We start from the raw sequence: 18,830 nt of genomic DNA, 5'->3' as shown, positions 1-18,830 counted from the left end.
CTTCAACATTCTGTCATCTATGAAGGTTTTTCTAAAGACTCTTAATTCATTTAAGAAATAAATAAGGTAAATGAGATCATTAACCTACCTTTGACATCACAGTATGTAACAAGGTGCAGTTTCATCTAAGTCACCTGTTCTTTCTGATGTGTTTCTAACTAGAGATGTCATGATTGAGATTTCTCTTGTTTTCCACCAAAATATTTAAAAGATTGGTTCTTGGGTGACCTTATTGGTAATTCCCTCACTTTCATGCATTTGGACCAAATCAGCAGTTCCTCTCCACCGATTATTTTTTACCTTCCGTTATTCAGGTTGAACATCATACACTGAAATTCTTACAAGTCTGAGGCAGGGCTACCAAAATGACCCAAATCGTAACTTGCCTCATCTGACAAACCTATAAAAAATATAAAAGTTTTGTCTTTCTAGTAGATCATTGTCTGAAGTCGAGGAACTTAATATAAGCTGATGCCATTTGAAAGATAATAGTTGATGACAATTTAGTTGCTATAATTAAGCAAATGAAACGATTATATGCAGCCTTCTGTGATGGCCCTTTTCTGTTAAGAAATAGAGATTAGATTTATTTTCTTCTCCAAACATATTTTGATTCTCTACTTTGTTTTGAATTTCTAAACCTGTTTTCAATATTGGTAATTTGGTGCAGCATTAAGAGGAAGAGACTTGACGGTATACAAGATTTTCATATACTAGTTTAATGTTTGAAATTTCTGAATTGAAATGCAAGTGAGTTCAGTGTATCATCCCATTTATTGAAGCTTGATAACACAAGGAAAGTTGTTGAAGTTGTGTTGGTAGAAGTAACAACTGCAGCTTTGATATTGAAACTAATGAAAGAGAAAGTCTTTGTTTCTTCTATTGGACTCGTATTTAATTTTATTTTTGTTATTCTTGTTTACCCCTTTAACATTCAAATACTTGTGTCAAAGGTGCTCCTTATTTATTCACATTGTTTTGAATTAATCATTCATTATCTTGTAGTTTTAATTGTGTGATTATTTATTTTAAAAATGACATTGTAGGGAAGGTATGAGAAGTTAGATGAGGCTGGTGTGAATATTAAACAGTTAGAATATTCAGGCTGGATATGGGTGCATTCAGTCTGAAAGGCTTAATTCCAGGTCAGTTCTGAATGAGCAATGTTGTTGAAAGTGATACCATTTTGTCTTCTTTCCTTACCCAAATACTATATCTGGATAATGTAAGATCCAGTATATCCAAATCTCTCAACTTTTTTCTCTCTTATTCGAGATGTAAGGAGTATTTTGGAACTTCTTTTCATGAAGTGGAGGATTATTGCCTGATTTTGAATCTCACATTTGTCAATTTTGTCTTGCATCTTTTCTGATTTCAGAAAATATTAGTCAAGTATTTAGAAAAATAATCCACAAAAATAACTCCGTAGCTATCTCACACAAAATAATATAATCTGGTATCATGAAACCATACTTCCACTAAGTGTTTTATGTGTCTATGCAGTGACAATTCGATACAAACAACTCCTCAACCATCCTACCTTTCACCCAAAAGTGAGGACATGATAGCTGGATTGAGAGAGGGCTCCAGCATCACTCAGCTGTTGCATATTGTCAGCTAAGTAGATTAGAGGGAAATATACTGAACTGTTTTACTCAGGGGCATAATGTACCTCTTGGTCCAGGAAGCAAAGCCATTATTTTATAATTGTGAAGTTAAAACCCTAATTAGTAGACCACATTCCTTTATTAGTCAAGCTCTGTGTTGCAAATAATTAGACTCCTACAAAATGTGTGATCTTGTGCATTGTTTAGAAATGATTACTTTAATTTTCCTACAGTCCTAAGTTGGTTGAAAGAATATGTTCTGGAATTATTCCAATGTTCCTAAAATATCTGAAATTTGATGTTGCTGTGGATGTAGAGAAGCAAAACAACCAATTGCTTCAGGAAGGCAGGCAATATCCAGTTTGATTGAAGAGTGAGTTACATGGTAAAATAGAACTGCAGATGTTAAATCATTCAGTTTATTATAAAGTCTAAACATGTGCTTTCATTTTGAATATTTATAGGGTTACAAAAATCTTTGCACTGAACTGGACAATAACCAATATGTTGACAAAGAAGAAGCTAAGTAAATATTTTTATTAAATTTTATTTAAATTGGATTTTTGCTTCATTGAAATGAGGAGACTGTTTTGTATAAATGTGATTACAATATAATGATATATATATATATATATATATACATATATATATATAAGGTGTTTAGCTGATAGAATCATTAGCACAACAGGCATAATGCTTAGTAGCATTTCGATCTGTCTTTACATTTTGAGTTCAAATTCTGTTATTGGCATTTGGAAGGGTATCCAGCTGTAAAAACCAAGCCAAAACTGACCTCACTTGTGCTTGGCCACATGAAATGCATTAAGTTCACTCTGCTGAGTGGTTAGTGTTAGGAAGGGCGTCCAGCTGTAAAAATTCTGCCAAAATAGTCATAGAAGTCTGGTGCAAATCTCTGTCTGGATGGTTCCTAGTGAACCGTCCTACCCATACAAGCATGGAAGGCAGATGTTAAATAATGATGATGTTAAATGATGATGCACTATGCTTACCTCTCACTCCCCAATCCTGAGTTCAAATTCTATTGCAGTTGACTTTCATCCTTTCACGTTCGATAGAATAAATAAAAATTGAGCAGTGGGGTCAATGTAATTGACTTAGCCCTCTCCTGAAATTATATAAAAGTTATATTCTTATGATGTTCATCTTTGTCTCAAGACATAAAAATGATGAAGATCATGATGATGATGTGTGTCCTTTTATTTCTTTTGCAGGGCTCTAGCAAGAAAACATTGTGGATATACAAAAGTGAGTTCTCACTATTTATTTATTTTAGTAAAAGACAGCATATTGAGTTTGTGTAGCTGTTGGAAATAAGTTGGTAGATCCTCCGTTAATGTGAGTTGAAACAGAAAAGCATCCTAACCACAGACTTGTTATCTCTCATATGTTTTATCTCATCGAGCCAGAGCCCTTAACAGTCATTTTAAGATTTATGATTTTTCTTTGCTTTTGCAGTTGAATTGTTGAGAGTATTCCTCTTTTAAAATGCATGTAAACATTGTGGATGTAGCTGCAGCACCATTGATTGTGACTATTGTGGCTATTGCTGTTACTATTACAGTTTTTGTTGTTTAGCTCCAGTTGTCTTTCCATCAGAGTCTAAAGACCAAGGACACACATTAAATCCTTACACTGTAAAAATACTATGTGAATGAATTTTGCCAGACCCATGTAAGCTATGAAATGTGTATATTAAAACTATGATGATGATGATGATGATGATTTCCAATAGGTCGTTATTTTCCTCATATGGACATAAGATGACCAGCTGTTTGGTTTTGATCAAAGTCCTTTGTTTAATCAGAAAATTGGCTACAGGTCTTACATACCACTCACTTTAACACCACCATCTGCTTCTTGGGTGCTTTTAGTATGAATTCTCTCACCTTCATGCATTTGGATGAAATCAGCAGTTCCCTCTCCATACATTTTTTTTCCTTCAGATGTTGAGGTTGAACAACATACATGGAAATCCTTACAAGTCTGAGACAGGGCTACCAAAATATCATGGAAACTTACCTGCCCCTTCTAACAAACGTGTTTAAGACATTTTAAAGATGATAGTTGATGAAGATTTAGCTGAGCAATCAAATGACAGCTTAACACTTTTCTTGAATTTCTGTATTCAAAATTGTGCGGAGGTCAACATAGCTTTCCATCTTTTCATGTCTGATAACACAACATACAGCAATTTAGCTGATAGGCAGCAGTAGTGTTTGTAGCTGGTTGGAGAAGTACCCATTCCTCCTTTGAAATAGAAGCTAATGAACTCACTGTGTATCTTGATACAGCATTATCCAATATATCTTTCATCTTGTTTCAGTTGCTAGACTGTGGCCATGCTGGGGTACCACCTTTCATAATTTTTAGTGGAATGACTCAACCCCTGTACCTATTGTTTTTAAGATTGGTACTTATTCTGTTGATCACTTTTGGTGGACTGCTAGGTTATTGGTGCATAAACACACCAACACTGGTTGTCATGCAATGGTTCAGGACAAACAAAGATGCACACACACTCGTGTGTGTGTGTGTGTGTGTGGGTGTGTGTAGCAGTCTTCTTTCAGTCTCTGTAACTAAATCTACTCACAAACTCACAAGATTTTGATTGGCCCAAGGCTATAGTAGAAGACACTTGCCCAAAGTTGCACACAGTAGGACTGAACCTAGAGTCATGTGGTTAGGAAACCAATTTCTTACCATGCAGTCATGCCTTTCTTTTTGTCTTTTTCTTTTTTTTTTCAAGATCTAAGGGAGATTTTGTTGCTATCTTTTAGTGACTGCATAGAATCTTCTTTTAAGAAGGGAATATCAAAATCAGTTGACAGTGCAAGATGAAATGCCTTGTAGTATTATGTTACATCCCTTTAGTGCATCACTTCTCAAGTTAGGTAATATCCCCCATCAGTGAATGATTTCAGCTCTTTACTGGAATTTAGCATATATAGAGAAAAGATGGGTCCAACCCATGCTAGCATGGAGAACGGACGTTAAATGACGATGATGATGATGATGATGATTTAGTTGTTTTTTTTTGTTTAAGTGTTTCTGTGAGTCAGGTAATGTTTTGTTTCATTGAAGAGTCGAAATCAATCCAAAATAGAACTATTAATGTTAAATCATTGCATTTATTGTCTTTATTGTAAACTTTTTTAGGAATATAAAGAATTCAAAAAAGAAATTGATAACTATGCCAAAGATTTTGACGGTGAAGATGTCAGGTAAGTAATTTTATAACATTCTGCTTAAATTTAATTTTTATCTTTAATTATGAGGAGACTGTGATGTATAAATATGATAACAATATAAAGATGTGTAAATATAGGAAATAGTAAGAGACATAATTAAATATATATGTTCAGTATTTCAACTTCAGAAAGTCCTTGTTATGCCACTTTTAATGCACTATTTTTGTTTGTATGTATTTAAATGAAAAACAAAAGGCTCAAACCTATTCCATACACCCACAGAACAGAGACAGGGGAGGAACAGAATAAGGGGAGAATTTTCAATTCAGAATCATTTCTTTCTCCAGTTCACATTGAAATAATGAACTGTAGTCAAGAACAAAAGAAATGAATTGAACTTTCTTAACTTCTTCACTGTGTCATTGTGCTGTGTAAAATATCTTAGGGCACATCCACAGTGTCTCTGTCTCTATAATTGGGGAAGGGTTAAATCAAAGGGTTTGCAACCACTTCTTAAATTGCCTGATATGCTACCAAAACTGACCAAGGACTGGCCAGTGAGCAATATAGAAGTGAGATAATGAAGAATTACTTGTTATTCAAAGACAAAAGTCTTTTGCCAGAATAATTGAATGAAGCTTAATTTGAATGAATGAACATGAGTTTCAAGCTTAATGAAAATTTGAAGCATTTATAATACTTTGTAATATTATTTGTTCCTTTGTCCATTTTGGAAAACCAAGATGCTTTACCTATTAGCAAGAGTCATGCTCTTGTTAAGAAGCCAGTTAAGATAAACCTAAAACTGACATCAACTCACCATGGCTGCTTTTTCTGACAGAGAAATCTTTTGGAAGCTAAATACATTCCAGTTTCATACTGTACTGACATCCACAAATATGATGCCTGGTGATAATCAGAGATTAAACCTATTCAAATGAATTCTAGATTTAGATTTAAATAATAAAATGTACAAACATAAAATAACAGTTCTGCAATGGTTCCTTTTGTGAATTGATGTAGAAGTAATGATGATGATTGTGATGATGTGATGAACATGTGTTTGTTTCTTTTGCAGGAGACTTGCAAGAAAACACTTCGAAGACTCTCAGGTTAGTTGATACGATTTATTTACAATGCAGTATATTGGCAGAGAGATTCAAGCATCGGGTAGAAGGCTTTGCAGTATTTGTCTTTGTTGTCTACCTTCTGAGTTCAAATATCAGTGAAGTTAATTTTACCTTTCACTTTTTGAAATTGATAATAATAGTAGCAGTCCAGGATTGTTAAAACACCTGACTGGATGCCTTGTGGTATCTCATCATGCTTTTTCCCTTCTCACAGCCATGCTTGTGGTAACACTACTGTGAAGCTGTATTGGCCTTTGTCTTTTCCTTAGATAACATTGTGCTGTAGTCAGAGGCTTCAATGTACAAGCAACAGCTGGTCTTCTACACAGTTTCCATCTACCAAATTTTATTCACAAGGAATTGGTCAAACAATAACTGTGGTAGAAAACACTTGTCCAAGGTGCTGGGTATTGGGATTAAATCAGGAATCATGTGGTTGCAAATTGAACATCTTCCCTACCCATCTATGGCCACACCCATTTAAAATACAGCCATCCACTTACACCTGCAAAGCAGGCACAAGCATTGATATGCATTTAAGTAGTTTACTTTGCAAGCATGTGATTCCAGGATCAATCTCAATACTCAACCCCTAACCTGGGTGTCCAGCCAAATGTTGTGTATGAAATTTAGTAGCAGCAAGCTCTTAGAAAGGTATTTTGCATGGACTTAGATTTGATCCCTTGTCCATTCTAATACCTTCAACATTCTGTCATCTATGAAGGTTTTTCTGAAGACTCTTAATTCATATAAGAAATAAGGTAAACGATATCATTAGCCTACTTGTGACATCACAGTATGTAACAAGGTGCAGTTTCATCTAAGTCACCTGTTCTTTATGATGTGTTTCTAACTAGATTTGTCATGACTGAGATTTCTCTTGTTTTCCACCAAAATATTTAAAAGATTGGTCTTGGGTGACCTTATTGGTAATTCCCTCACTTTCATGCATTTAGACCAAATCTGCATTTGCTCATTCATTCAAATTAAGCATCTGTAAATTAGTATACATTCTGTGGATGTAGAGAAGCAAAACAACCAATTACTTCAGGAAGTGAGGCAATATCCAGTTTGATTGAAGAGTCATTTACATGGTAAAATAGAACTACTGATGTTAAATCATTTATTTTATTATAAAGTCTAAACATATGCTATCATTTTGAATATTTATAGGGTTGTGGAGAACTTTCAAAGGACCTGTACTGTCATACACTTCTTGACAAAGAAGAAACTAAGTAAATATTTTTATTACATTTTGTTTAATCTTTAGTTTATTGAAATAGGTAGATTGTGTTGTATAAATGTGATCACAATATATTGATATACATACATATATATATATATATATATATGGCATGTGAAAAGAACCCACTACACTCAAGGGGTGGTTGGCATTAGGAAGGGCATCCAACTGTAGAAACACTGCCAGATCAGACTGAAGCCTGGTGCAGCCTCCTGGTTTCCCAGACCCCGGTCGAACCGTCCAACCCATGCTAGCATGGAAAACAGACGTTAAATGACGATGATGATGATATATATATAAGGTGGTGAGCTGCCAGAACTTTTAGCGCAGCTGGCATATAGCTTAGTGGAATTTCATCCATCTTTACATTGTGAGTTCTAATTTCATCCCAGGTTGACTTTGCCTTTCATCCTTTCACATTTAATAGAATAAGTAAAAATTGAGCAGTGGGGACAATGTAATTGAATTTGCCTTCTTTGAAGTTACCGGCCTTGTGCCAAAGTTTTAAACTATTCTAGAATAAAAATCAGGTGAAGCTTTTGTGTGAATGGTTATACTCCATGGTATTGAGACATGGGCTCAGAATGCAAAAGACATGTTTAGATTGGAGAGAAATGAAGGCATTATGCTTTTGTGGATATGCAACATCAGTGTGCATGTATAACAATGTGCAAATGTATTGAGAGAAAAGCTGGACATAAGAGGAATCAAATGTAGCATGAAAGAGAGAAGACCACATTGGTCTGGACAACTGAGGTATATTAATGCAGGAGGACAGTTGCATAAAGAAGTGTCAATCACTGAATGTGGATGGTACCTGCAGAAGAAGAAGACTCAGGAAGACGCTGCTACACTGTATCTTTTGTGTAAACACCTACAATGAAAGTTCATTTGCCTCTGGTATGGCACCAGTGTTTGGGATAACTTATGTCTGTGAGCAAAAATTTTCAAAAGTGATGTATGTGAAGTCAGCACATCGAATGAGGTTAACTGATGAACATTTGAAAGCAATTCTCTTGGTTGGATGCAACAATTGCAAAGCAAAAACTGATGATATCTCACAAGCTAAACACCAGTTTCATAAATTTCACAAACTTTTTTTGCTGCTTAGTTTGTGAAATTTGGATTTATGTGCTCTGGTTGTGATATAATTATCTTATTGCTAATGTTGCCTTCTTTGATAAATATGTTGATTGTCTTTGTTTTTTGTGTATTCACTGTATTGTATTAAACAAAATGGTTATATGGTCTGCGCTCATCATTCTCTCTCTGGACTGCCGTGATAAAAGTTTGGTGATCCTTGCTCTAACCCAACAAACCAAATTACATCTCTACATCTCTTCGCTTCCTCACATTTTCTCCTTCTTCACTGTATCATTGCTTTCCTCTAGCCCTTAACCTGTGTGTTCCACCCACATGTAACAAGAAAACTTTCACACACTATCCCAACAAACCAATCTACATGTCTACATTTCTTCTAATCCTCACATTTTCTCTTTCATGTACTATGGCTACAATTCACTCCCTAACTCTGTCCTCATGGTCCTGTCTCTCTGTATCATTCCTATCCAGTAACCCTCTTGATTCTATATATACCCAAGTTTTTACCTCTCACTTCCACTCCCCACTCTCTCATCACACTCTCATCATAAGTGGCAATATCCTGCCACTTATATTATGACCTTTGAACCTCAAAGGTATGCCTTGACACTTGCTACCATCTGTATGCCTTTCTGCCTTTATTCAACAATCCTATTTATATTCTGATCCCTGTCCCTTGTGGGTATGCCCAGCACTTTGTCACCTTCTCTATTCTACTCTCTCTCTCTCTCTCTGCCAAACTATTTCACCCATGCCAGCTTGGAAGGCAGACATTAAACAATGATGATGCACTATGCTTACCTCTCACTCCTCAATCTTGGCCTCACTATTTCTCTACATCATTTCTGTCCAGTAGCTCCCCGTTTTATATATCCATGCTTTCACCACTCACTGCATTTCCCTTCCTCACTCTCTACTCAACGCTTCTTTGGTAATGACCTATCACTTGCATTATGACCTTTGAACCTCAAGGGTATGCTACCCTCTCCCTCTGTCTTTGTTGTACTTGCTTCACCTTCCCCTTTATATTCTTATCTCCATCCCTTGTTAGTATGCCCTGCATTTCGCCACCATTTCTCTCATTATTTCCCTCCCTCTTTTTCATTCTCCTGCTCTTCCTTCAGGTTTGGTAACCCTGTATCTCCTTCAGGGCAACACACCTGTTTCTGTCCCCATTCCTGATCTCTCCCCACTCCCTCGGGCCAGGTAATCTTCCACCTCCTCTGGCTCACTATAACAATTCATCATCTTAGATCACCTCCTGCAATGCCCCCTCCCCTTCCAAAAGATTTTTTTCTTGCAAGTTACTTGGTAACCCTGTCAGTGCCTGTGCCACTTAAAAAGCATTCAGTTTATACTGTAAAATGGTTGGCATTTGGAAGAGCATCCATCTGTGAAAACCTTGTCAAAACTGGCCATGTAAAGATCGCTCAGTCCATTCCACTGGGTGGATAGTGTAAAAACCCTGCTAACACAGACACAGAAGTCTGCCTGGCCAGCTCCTGTGAAACTATCCTTCCCACGCCAACATGGAAGGTGGATGTTAAATGATGATGATGATTGTCATCATCATGATCATGATAATGGCGAGCATCAGGCCTCATGGAGGCAATGAACTATGACTGAGACTTTTGATAATATGCTGTGCTTGAGAAGAAGACCCATCAAGCTAAATGGCATTGTAGTCGTGGCAGATATTAGTGTCATACAACTGGCACTCATGCAGGTGGCACATAAAGGTACCCATTACATTCTTGGAGTGGTTGGTGTTAGGAAGGGCATCCAAGCATAGAAACGATACCAAATCAGACTGGAGCCTGGTACAGCCCCTCACCTTACCATTTCTGGTCAAAGCAACCAACCCTTGCCACCTTGGACAACAGATGTTAAGTGATAGTGATGGTGATGATGATGATGATGATGATGGTGATGTAGAAAATAATAAAAGTATCCATGACAAATATATTTATATTCAGTATTTCAATTTGAATAATTCCTTGTCATGTAACTTTCATAGTTTTTATATCAACCCAGAACAGAAACAAGGAATAATACATATACAAAGCAAGGAATTCCTAGTTGAAAATTTGTTTCCTTCAGTTTTCTCTCCCTTTTTCAAAATTGGGATCATCACCCCAGACTGCCATTGTTTTGGTGTCCTTTCAGAAGTCCATGCTACCTGCTATACACAAATCAACCAGAGAATACCTTCTCTTTTTAATTTTCTTAACATCTCAGATGAAATTTCATCCACTTCATCTGTCTTGCAACGTTTGAGTGCTTTAATCACCTCTGTGACTTCATCCTCTTTGAGGTTAGTTCTTGGCCCTACATGCACCTCAAGTCAACTAGAAGATTCCATCCTGATCAGATTGAGAAGATCCTTAATGTATTCTCTTCCAATCCAAAGAATATTCTTCTTTTTAGAGAGAGGAATTCCAGCTGAATTCTTAATGGCAGGAGTGGAAGAGGGCTTCTTGTTACGGTGAAGATATTCTGCCAGAATACTTTAATCAGAGTCCAGCTTAACCTCAGAGTCCTCCTATGACATAGCCTTGGGGTTTTTACTCTCTCTGCTGCATCTTTTCATCCAAGTGTACCAAAGGGCTTCTTATTTTTGCCTAATTCTTGACTTAAAGCTTTTAGTCTCTGTTGTACATGCACACTGATTTTACCCACACTGCTGAACATCTTGGCTGCATTTCTTTCAGGCCTTCTCAGGTCCTCTATATCGATAACCTATGTCCCACTGCCATGCAGCATAGCTGTACTTTCATAGGTATCATACGATTTGCCATTCACAGTGAGGGAGAGGAATTTTCTTTCCAACAAAGATAGTAGCTCTCTGAACTTTGTCTAGCCTATTCTAATTCTGGCAGCTACACTTTCAGAACTTACTCCTCCACTGCTGACATGTTCACCTAGGTAACAAAAGTTTTCTGCTACTTCTAAAGATTCCCACCAGGCATTTGAGGAAGTCTATTCTCTGTTTGTTCTTAGTGTTTACTGTTACTGCACATCTCCCTCATGCAAAATCCAATATCTCTGTTAACCTTCCTATGGTATCACTGCATCTCTTAAGTGTCCATAGCTTGCACTCGGTACACTGTATGGAGTTGCTACTGACACCTTTCTGACATATAGAGCAGGGCCATCTCCTTGAGAGGATTTGTGATTTCCATGTTTTCTATTTACTAGGACTTTGGTCTTTACTAACTTAACTCCATTTGATTGCAGACCTTGCTTTCATTCCTGAAATTTCTTCTAGGTCTGATAGTGAATCAGCCATAAGAACAAGGTCATCAGTATAGAGGAGCTCCCAAGGGCAGCCATACTTAAATTCATCTGTTATGGCCTGGAGCATTATAATAAATAAGGGGGACATGAGAACTGATCCTTTGTGAACTCCTGCCTGTACACTAAATTCATTGCTATACTCGTTGTCGACCTTCACCTTACTGACAGCATCTCTGTACATGGCTTGTACAGCTCTCATCAATCCCTAGCTTCCACATAGAGCATCTGATAAAGGAGTTGGGAACCATGTCAAAGACTTGTCTCTAAATCAGCAAAAGCTAAGTACAGAGGTTTATTCTTGGCTAAATGCTTCACCTGCTGTTGCCTTACCAGAAAGATAGCATCAGTGGTGCTTCTCCTTGGTATGAAAGCAAACTACTTCTCATCCAGGTTAACCGTCTTCTTAATTACTTGAGCTATAACCCTCTCTGTAACTTTCATTACTTGCTCCAGCAATTTGATACTTCAGTAATTATTTTTGCCTAAGGCATTACATTTACCTTTGTAATAGTTGACTGTCATGCTGTTACACCAGTCTTTGTGTATGGTTCCTTCATAGCCAACCTAATTAACTATACAGGTGATTAGGCCATATATTTTAAAGATTTCATTAGTGATCCCTGATGGGCTGGATATTTCCCTGTCTTCATGTCCTTCAAAGCTTTATCTACCAAGACACTATCTATTCAGAAATCTGGTCCCTCTGTTTGGTCCACATTAGATAGACTCTTCTTTTCTCATGCATTCTCTACATTTAGCAGCCTTTCATAATGGCTATTCCAAGCCTCCTTTGCAGAATCATTAAAATGCAAGAGAACCCTTATTCATGCAAACACAGTTCTCTCTTACAGTATCACCATTTTCTCTGACACACTGTTTTGCAATCTGAAACCCCTTGAGCCTCTGGTCATCATGCTACAGACCATTTTTGAACTTCTTTTTTTCTGCCTCCTAGTCTCTCTTCTATCTGTCTCACATGGTTCTCTGTTACTACCAGTTTTCCAGTATCTTTTGGGCCCATTTATTTGCTCTAATGGTCCTGTACACTTCCCTGTTCCACCACCATGTCACCTTAGGTCTGAGGTGGGTGGTTGTATCATCCATTAATTTGGTCAATGGCCCTCATTAAGTTGTCACATGGGAATTTTCAGTTCTCTTCTAAGTTACATGTTAGTATCTCATGAAATACTTCAGTGAATATGTCTCCGAGTCTCTGACTATTGAGACTTCTTAAGCTTCCAGACTGCTTTGCTTCTTGGCATCATTCTAACCCTAGGCCTGAGGTCTCTTATGACTAGCTTATGTTGTGGGGTACACTTTTCACTTGGGAAGGACTTTGCATTTATAGTGAGCCACCTTTTCCATGTAGTCGATCTAATTTATGTCACTACCAGATTTGTAAGTGAACAGGTGACTGGCTGGTTTGCTGAGGTTAGTATTACAGATCATAAGGTCATTTGCATCACAGAACTCCAGCAGTCTAGGTCTGTCCTCATTGTGAGATCCAACTCATTTGTCTCCATGTACCCCATGGAAGCCACGCAGATGTTACTCAGCATCTGTGAAATTACAAGTCTTTCCTGAGAAAAGTTGGATTTAAGAAGTATCAGATGTGGTGTGCAAGAGAGACAACTGCGCTGCTATGGTCATGTATTGCGAATGAATGAAGACAGCTGTGTGAGAAAGTGTCACAGCTAGCAGTTGAGGGAACCTGTAGAAGAAGTAGACCCAAGAAAACCTGAGTTGGGGTGGCGAAGCACGACCTTCGAACATTGTACCTTACCAAGCAATGACTAGTGACCGAGACCTTTGGAAATATGCTGTTCTTCAGAAGACCCAACAAGCCAAGTGAGACCATGATACTCCCCATTCATTGGACAATAAACCTGGCTTTTGAAGACACTGAGGCAAGTGAAATCAAAATCAAAATTGCTGACATGGCCGATGACTGTACTGCCTGATTGGCACTCATCCCAGTGGAATGTTAAAAGCACATGCAAGCATGATTGTTGCCAGGGCAACGGATTGGCTCCCATGCTGGTGACATGTGAGAAGCACCATTCGAGTGTGATCATTGCCAGAGTTGCCCCACCAGCACATGTGCTGGTTGCAAGTGAAAAACAACATTCAAGTGTGGTCGTTGCCAGTGCTGCCAAACTGGCTCCTATAGAGGTAGCATGTAAAAAACACCTTTTGAGCATGGTCGTTGTCAGAACCGCCTGACTGGCCTTCGTGCCGGTGGCACTTAAAAGCACTCACTACACTCTTGGAATGGTTGGTGTTAGGAATGGCATCCAGCTGTAGAAAATTTGCCAGATCAGATTGAGAGTGGTGCTGCCTCTGGTTCACCAGTCCTCTGTCAAACCATCCAACCCATGCCAGCATGGAAAGCAGATGTTAAATGATGATGATGATGGTTCAAGGTTCAGTCTCACTGCATGGCACCTTAGGCAAATGTCTTCTGTTATAGCCTCAAGGCTACCAAATTCTCATGGGTGGAATTATTTGCAGAAACTGAAAGAAGCCTATCATGTATATATATATATGTGTGTGTGTGTGTGTGTGTGTATATGTATATATATATATATATATATATATATGTAAGTCTATATACTATGTCTGCATCTGTGTGTGCATGTGTGACTTTGTGTTTGTCCCAAACCTCTGCTTGAAGACCAGTGTTGTTGTGCTTCCATCACCATGACACAGAGGTTCTGCAAAGTAGACCAACAAAGCTAATACTAGGTTTTTAAAAATATATACAGGGGTTCATTTGTTCAATTAAAATTCTTGAAGGAAGTGCCCCAGGATGGCCACAGTCTAATGGCAGAAACAAATATAATGAAGATATAAATTATATCCTCTGTTATTGCATGGAGTGAGATGCCAGATGTGGCTATTTTGAGGAGAAAGCAAATGGAATATTTGGGCAGGATATAGCTTGTTGAAATGCCAAAGTGTTAAATAGCCACAGCTGGTCAGTGAAAATTGGTTTTCATCTGTCATTTGCAATATTTGAAGTTGTGATATAAATATTTTTTTTACAAAACTACTTTTTTTCTTTGCCAATCCAAAAGTTATGCCTAGACTGCTGGTGTAAGCCAGATGCTACTGTCAGGAATATAGTTAAAATGAATCCTAAGAACCAGTCTTCAGAGACATAATCATCTTTGGGAATACGTTGTTATGATGTATAACAAAAGCCAAGGTCAATGGGCTCTACATGCTGCAAGTTTATCTTTGGTGCTTAATTGATAATATTTAACAAAGAGACAAATTGTTATGCATATGAAAATGAGCAAGCAAATGCCCCAAGTGTTATTCAACACCTCAGACATTTTGAAGGTGTAATCCTCTTTTATGATTTCTATGTAGCTTTGGTTCATTAATCTGTATGGTGTCCATTTACACCACAAGGACCACTATAATATAAACTCCAGTCTGGCCTCATTCTTGATTACTCTAACACTCTACAGAACTAAACAGGTCCACAGTAACATGTTTTGTTTATTTCTTTGTTTCTTTGGCTGTTTGTTTTGTAAATGAGAAAGGCTGTATTTTGAATTTGAGAATAATGTTTCTTAAATATGTAAATGTTTGAGATGATTTATTACAGATGTGATTATAAGTTTTTCAGATTATTAACTTCATCTTTTGAGATGAAAATGTTTTTTTTTATGCATCTCCATCTGCATTGTTTCATTTGGAACATTAAAACTGCATTTATAACATGCCACGCATTTATGGAGGGCCTTGTACATGAAACACTGCGAGGTTCTAAAGTTTGGGATGGAAGAATATTGAAAAGCCTTAGTGATAGAATAAATATTTTAATACATATGGAGTGAGAAATGAATTAATATAATGCTATAGAATGAAGATTCCGTAATTCCAAAGTGGGAAACTCATGAGAATCAAAGAATCAGGACATATACGTCTTACTAATAATGGAATTAGTAAGGCCAGTAGTGACATCAGTTCAATATTTCTGTGTTTGCTATGGTGGTGAGCTGGCAGAATCGTTACTATGCCAGGCAAAATGCTTTGCGGCATTTTGTCCATCTTCACATTCTGAGTTCATATCGTACCAAGGTCACCTTTGCCTTCCTTCTTTTCAGGGTTGATAAAATAAGTACCAGTTGACATTGCAGGCCTGTGCAAAAATTTGAAGCAAATATTTGTAAATATTTGCTAAAATATTAATGATCTGGTACCATGCATTAAGCCAGGAATAAAACTAGTAATATGGTTCAGAAATGGAAGTAATTGAAATGAAGTCCTAATGTAGGTTGCAATATTAAGAGAGAATTTATGTCTCAAGATGAAGTTGTACTAAAAGTTATAATCTTATGATGTTTTTCTTTGTCTAGAGACACAAAAATGATGAAATGATGATGATCATGATGTTAATGATGATAGTCATGATGATGTGTCCCTTTATTTCTTTTGCAGGGATCTAGCAAGAAAACATTGTGGATATACAACAGTGAGTTCTTATTATTTATTTATTTTGTATGAGGCAGCATATTGAGTTTGTGTAGCTGTTGGAAATAAGTTAGTAGATCCTCTGTTAATGTGAGTTGAAACAGTTAAGCATCCTAACCACAGACTTGTTATGTTTCATATGTTTAAGTCATCCAGCCAGAGCCCTTAACAATCATTTTTAGATTTAGCATTGTTTTGCTTTTAAGGTGAATTGCTGTGGGTATTCCTTTTTTAAAATACTTCCGGTAGCAATGCCAGCTCCAACACCAGTAGCAGCAGCAGCATTGACTGTGATGTTTGTGGTTATTGTTGTTACTGTTACAGTTATTGTTGTTTAGCTCCAAATGTTTTTCTATGAGAATCTAAAGACCAAGGACACACATTAAATCCTTAAACTGTAAAAACATCGACATGAATGAATTCTGCCAGACCCATGTAGGCTATGAAATATGAATGTTAAAACTATGATGATGATGATGATTTCCAATCTACAGGCCGTTATTTTCATTTATATCGATTTAAGATGAGCAGCTGTTTGGTTTTCATCAAAAAACTTTGTATTTTCAGAAAATTGCCTACAGGGTTTATATGCTACATAGTTTAACACCACCATCGGATTCTTGGCTGCCTTTTGTATGAATTCTCTCATCTTCATGCATTTGGACCAAATCAACAGTTTCCTCTCCATCCATTTGTTTTTTCCTTCAGATGTTGAAGTCACACAGAAAATAGCGCTATCAAATTAAAATGGAAACTAACCTGCCCCTCCAGAAAAAGTTATTTAAAACACTTTTAAAGTGGAAGGGGTAGACCCAGGAGGATGTGGGATGAAGTGGTGAGAGAGGATCTTCAGATGCTAGGTCTCACAGAGAGAGTGACAGGATAGGGTCTGGGACTCCTGGTGGTTTACTGTGCTTAATAAGACACGTCAAGCTAAGTAGAAGTGTGGTCGGCCTTGCATACAGGCATGTCCATTGCATCCTTCTCTAGCTGAACATTCGTAATCTTGGAGGCTCATGGGTGTTGGTGCACATAAAATCCACCTAGTCCAATGCCATGTTTACACACCCATGCTGGTTATGCATAAAAGCATCTAGTACACTCTGTAAAGTGGTTGGCAATAAGAATGTCATCAAGCTATAGAAACAATACAAAAGTAGACATGGAGCCTAGTCAGCTCCTGTCAGACAGTCCAACCCATGCCGGCATGGAAAACAAACATTGAAAGATGATGATAGTTGACGAAGATGTAGCTGAGCAGATCAAATGACAGCATAACACTTTTCTTGAATTTCTGAATTTCAGAATCGTGCTGAGGTCAACATAGCTTTTTCATCTTTTCATAAGACAAGAAATAACATTTCAGGTGATTGGCAGAGGTAGAGTTTGTGGTTGGTAGGAGAAATACCCATTCCTCTTTTCAAATGTAAACTAATAAACTTACCACACAGCCATACCTTTTAGTTTTTTTGCAAGATTTAAGGGAGATTTTGTTGCTATCTTTTGGTGACTACATAGAATCTTCTTTTAAGAAAGGAATATGAAAATCAGTTGACAGTGCAAGATGAAATGCCTTGTAGTATTATGCTTAATCCCTTTACTGCATCACTTCTCAAGTTAGGCAACATCCCCCATCAGTCAATGATTTCAGCTCTTTACTGGAATTTAGCATATATAAAGAAAAGATTTAGTTGTTTTTTTTCCTGTAGTGTTTCGGTGAGTCAGGTAGTGTTTTGTTTCATTGAAGAGTTCAAACTAGGGCAAAATAAAACTCTTCACATCCAGTCGTTATAAACATACAGCAAATACTTTTGAAACTTTTTTAGCAATTTGAAGACTTTGTAAAAGAAGCAACGGAAGGTTTTAACCGCATACAAGCCAAGTAAGTGATTATATAACACTCTGCTTATGTTTGATTTTGACTTTGCATTATGAGGAGACTGTGATGTATAAATATGATAATGATAAAAGGAAATATAAATGTAGGAATTAATAAGAGAAGCCATGACATTGTTGATATGAGACAACATGAAATATCTATGTTCAGTATTTCAACTTCAGTAAGTCCTGGTTGCGCAACATTTTTGTTTGTATGTATTTAACTGTAAGACGAAAGGCTCAAACCTATTCCATACACCTACAGAACAGAAACAGGGGAGAATTTTCAGTTCAAGATCATTTCTTTCCCGAGTTCACATTGAAATGAATTGAACAATAAAACGTTTTAAACTCTGATTAAAATTAAGATTCCCCTTTCCTGGTGCCATGTAAGGTGTATCTCTGCTGATGCCACTTCAAAAGCACCCAGTGCACTCTGTAAAGTGGTTGGAAGTACATTCAGCTGTAGAAACCTTGCCAAAGCAGGGGACTGGAGCTTGTTGCATCTCCCCACCTTGCCGGTTCTGGTCGAACAATCCAACCTATGCTGGCATGGAAAACAGATATTAAATGATGATTACGATGTTGATGATGATGACATCAAACTTTGGATAAAATCATCTGCCAATCTTGATTGCTTTTTGATGAAAGTGTCTCATTTTTATGAAGCTGAAATTGAAAACAAATCTGAAATTTTAATACAAATAACAAATAATGTATAAGAAATTATGTCTTTAAAATCTTCTGCGCTACAAAGTCATGTAAAGATTATATTACATATAATAGTCCTGTTTAAATCTGCAAGATCTGTCAGTTAAAATGATTGTCATCTCAACCAGGTCTGTCTTCATTTTGCCCTGATTCAATTATAAAAAGCAAA

At 37.1% G+C, this 18,830-nt stretch overlaps 1 protein-coding gene across 1 annotated transcript in view; it reads left to right on the top strand.

Annotated features, from left to right (window-relative positions):
* LOC115212235 overlaps positions 1–18,830 on the top strand; it is a 323,796-nt gene that overhangs the window by 117,062 nt on the left and 187,904 nt on the right. Inside the window, exons 35-41 of the mRNA XM_036502985.1 lie at positions 2,072–2,133; positions 2,840–2,873; positions 4,785–4,849; positions 5,895–5,928; positions 7,120–7,181; positions 16,040–16,073; positions 17,899–17,954. Of these exons, the coding sequence (XP_036358878.1) occupies positions 2,072–2,133; positions 2,840–2,873; positions 4,785–4,849; positions 5,895–5,928; positions 7,120–7,181; positions 16,040–16,073; positions 17,899–17,954 (347 nt within the window). The remainder of the gene's footprint in view (positions 1–2,071; positions 2,134–2,839; positions 2,874–4,784; positions 4,850–5,894; positions 5,929–7,119; positions 7,182–16,039; positions 16,074–17,898; positions 17,955–18,830) is intronic.

This window comes from Octopus sinensis, linkage group LG5 (genome assembly GCF_006345805.1).
Source record: "Octopus sinensis linkage group LG5, ASM634580v1, whole genome shotgun sequence".
In the NCBI taxonomy this organism is placed as follows: domain Eukaryota; kingdom Metazoa; phylum Mollusca; class Cephalopoda; order Octopoda; family Octopodidae; genus Octopus; species Octopus sinensis.
The sequence above is the reverse complement of the archived record's forward strand: the minus strand, read 5'-3'. Positions and strand labels throughout refer to the sequence as shown.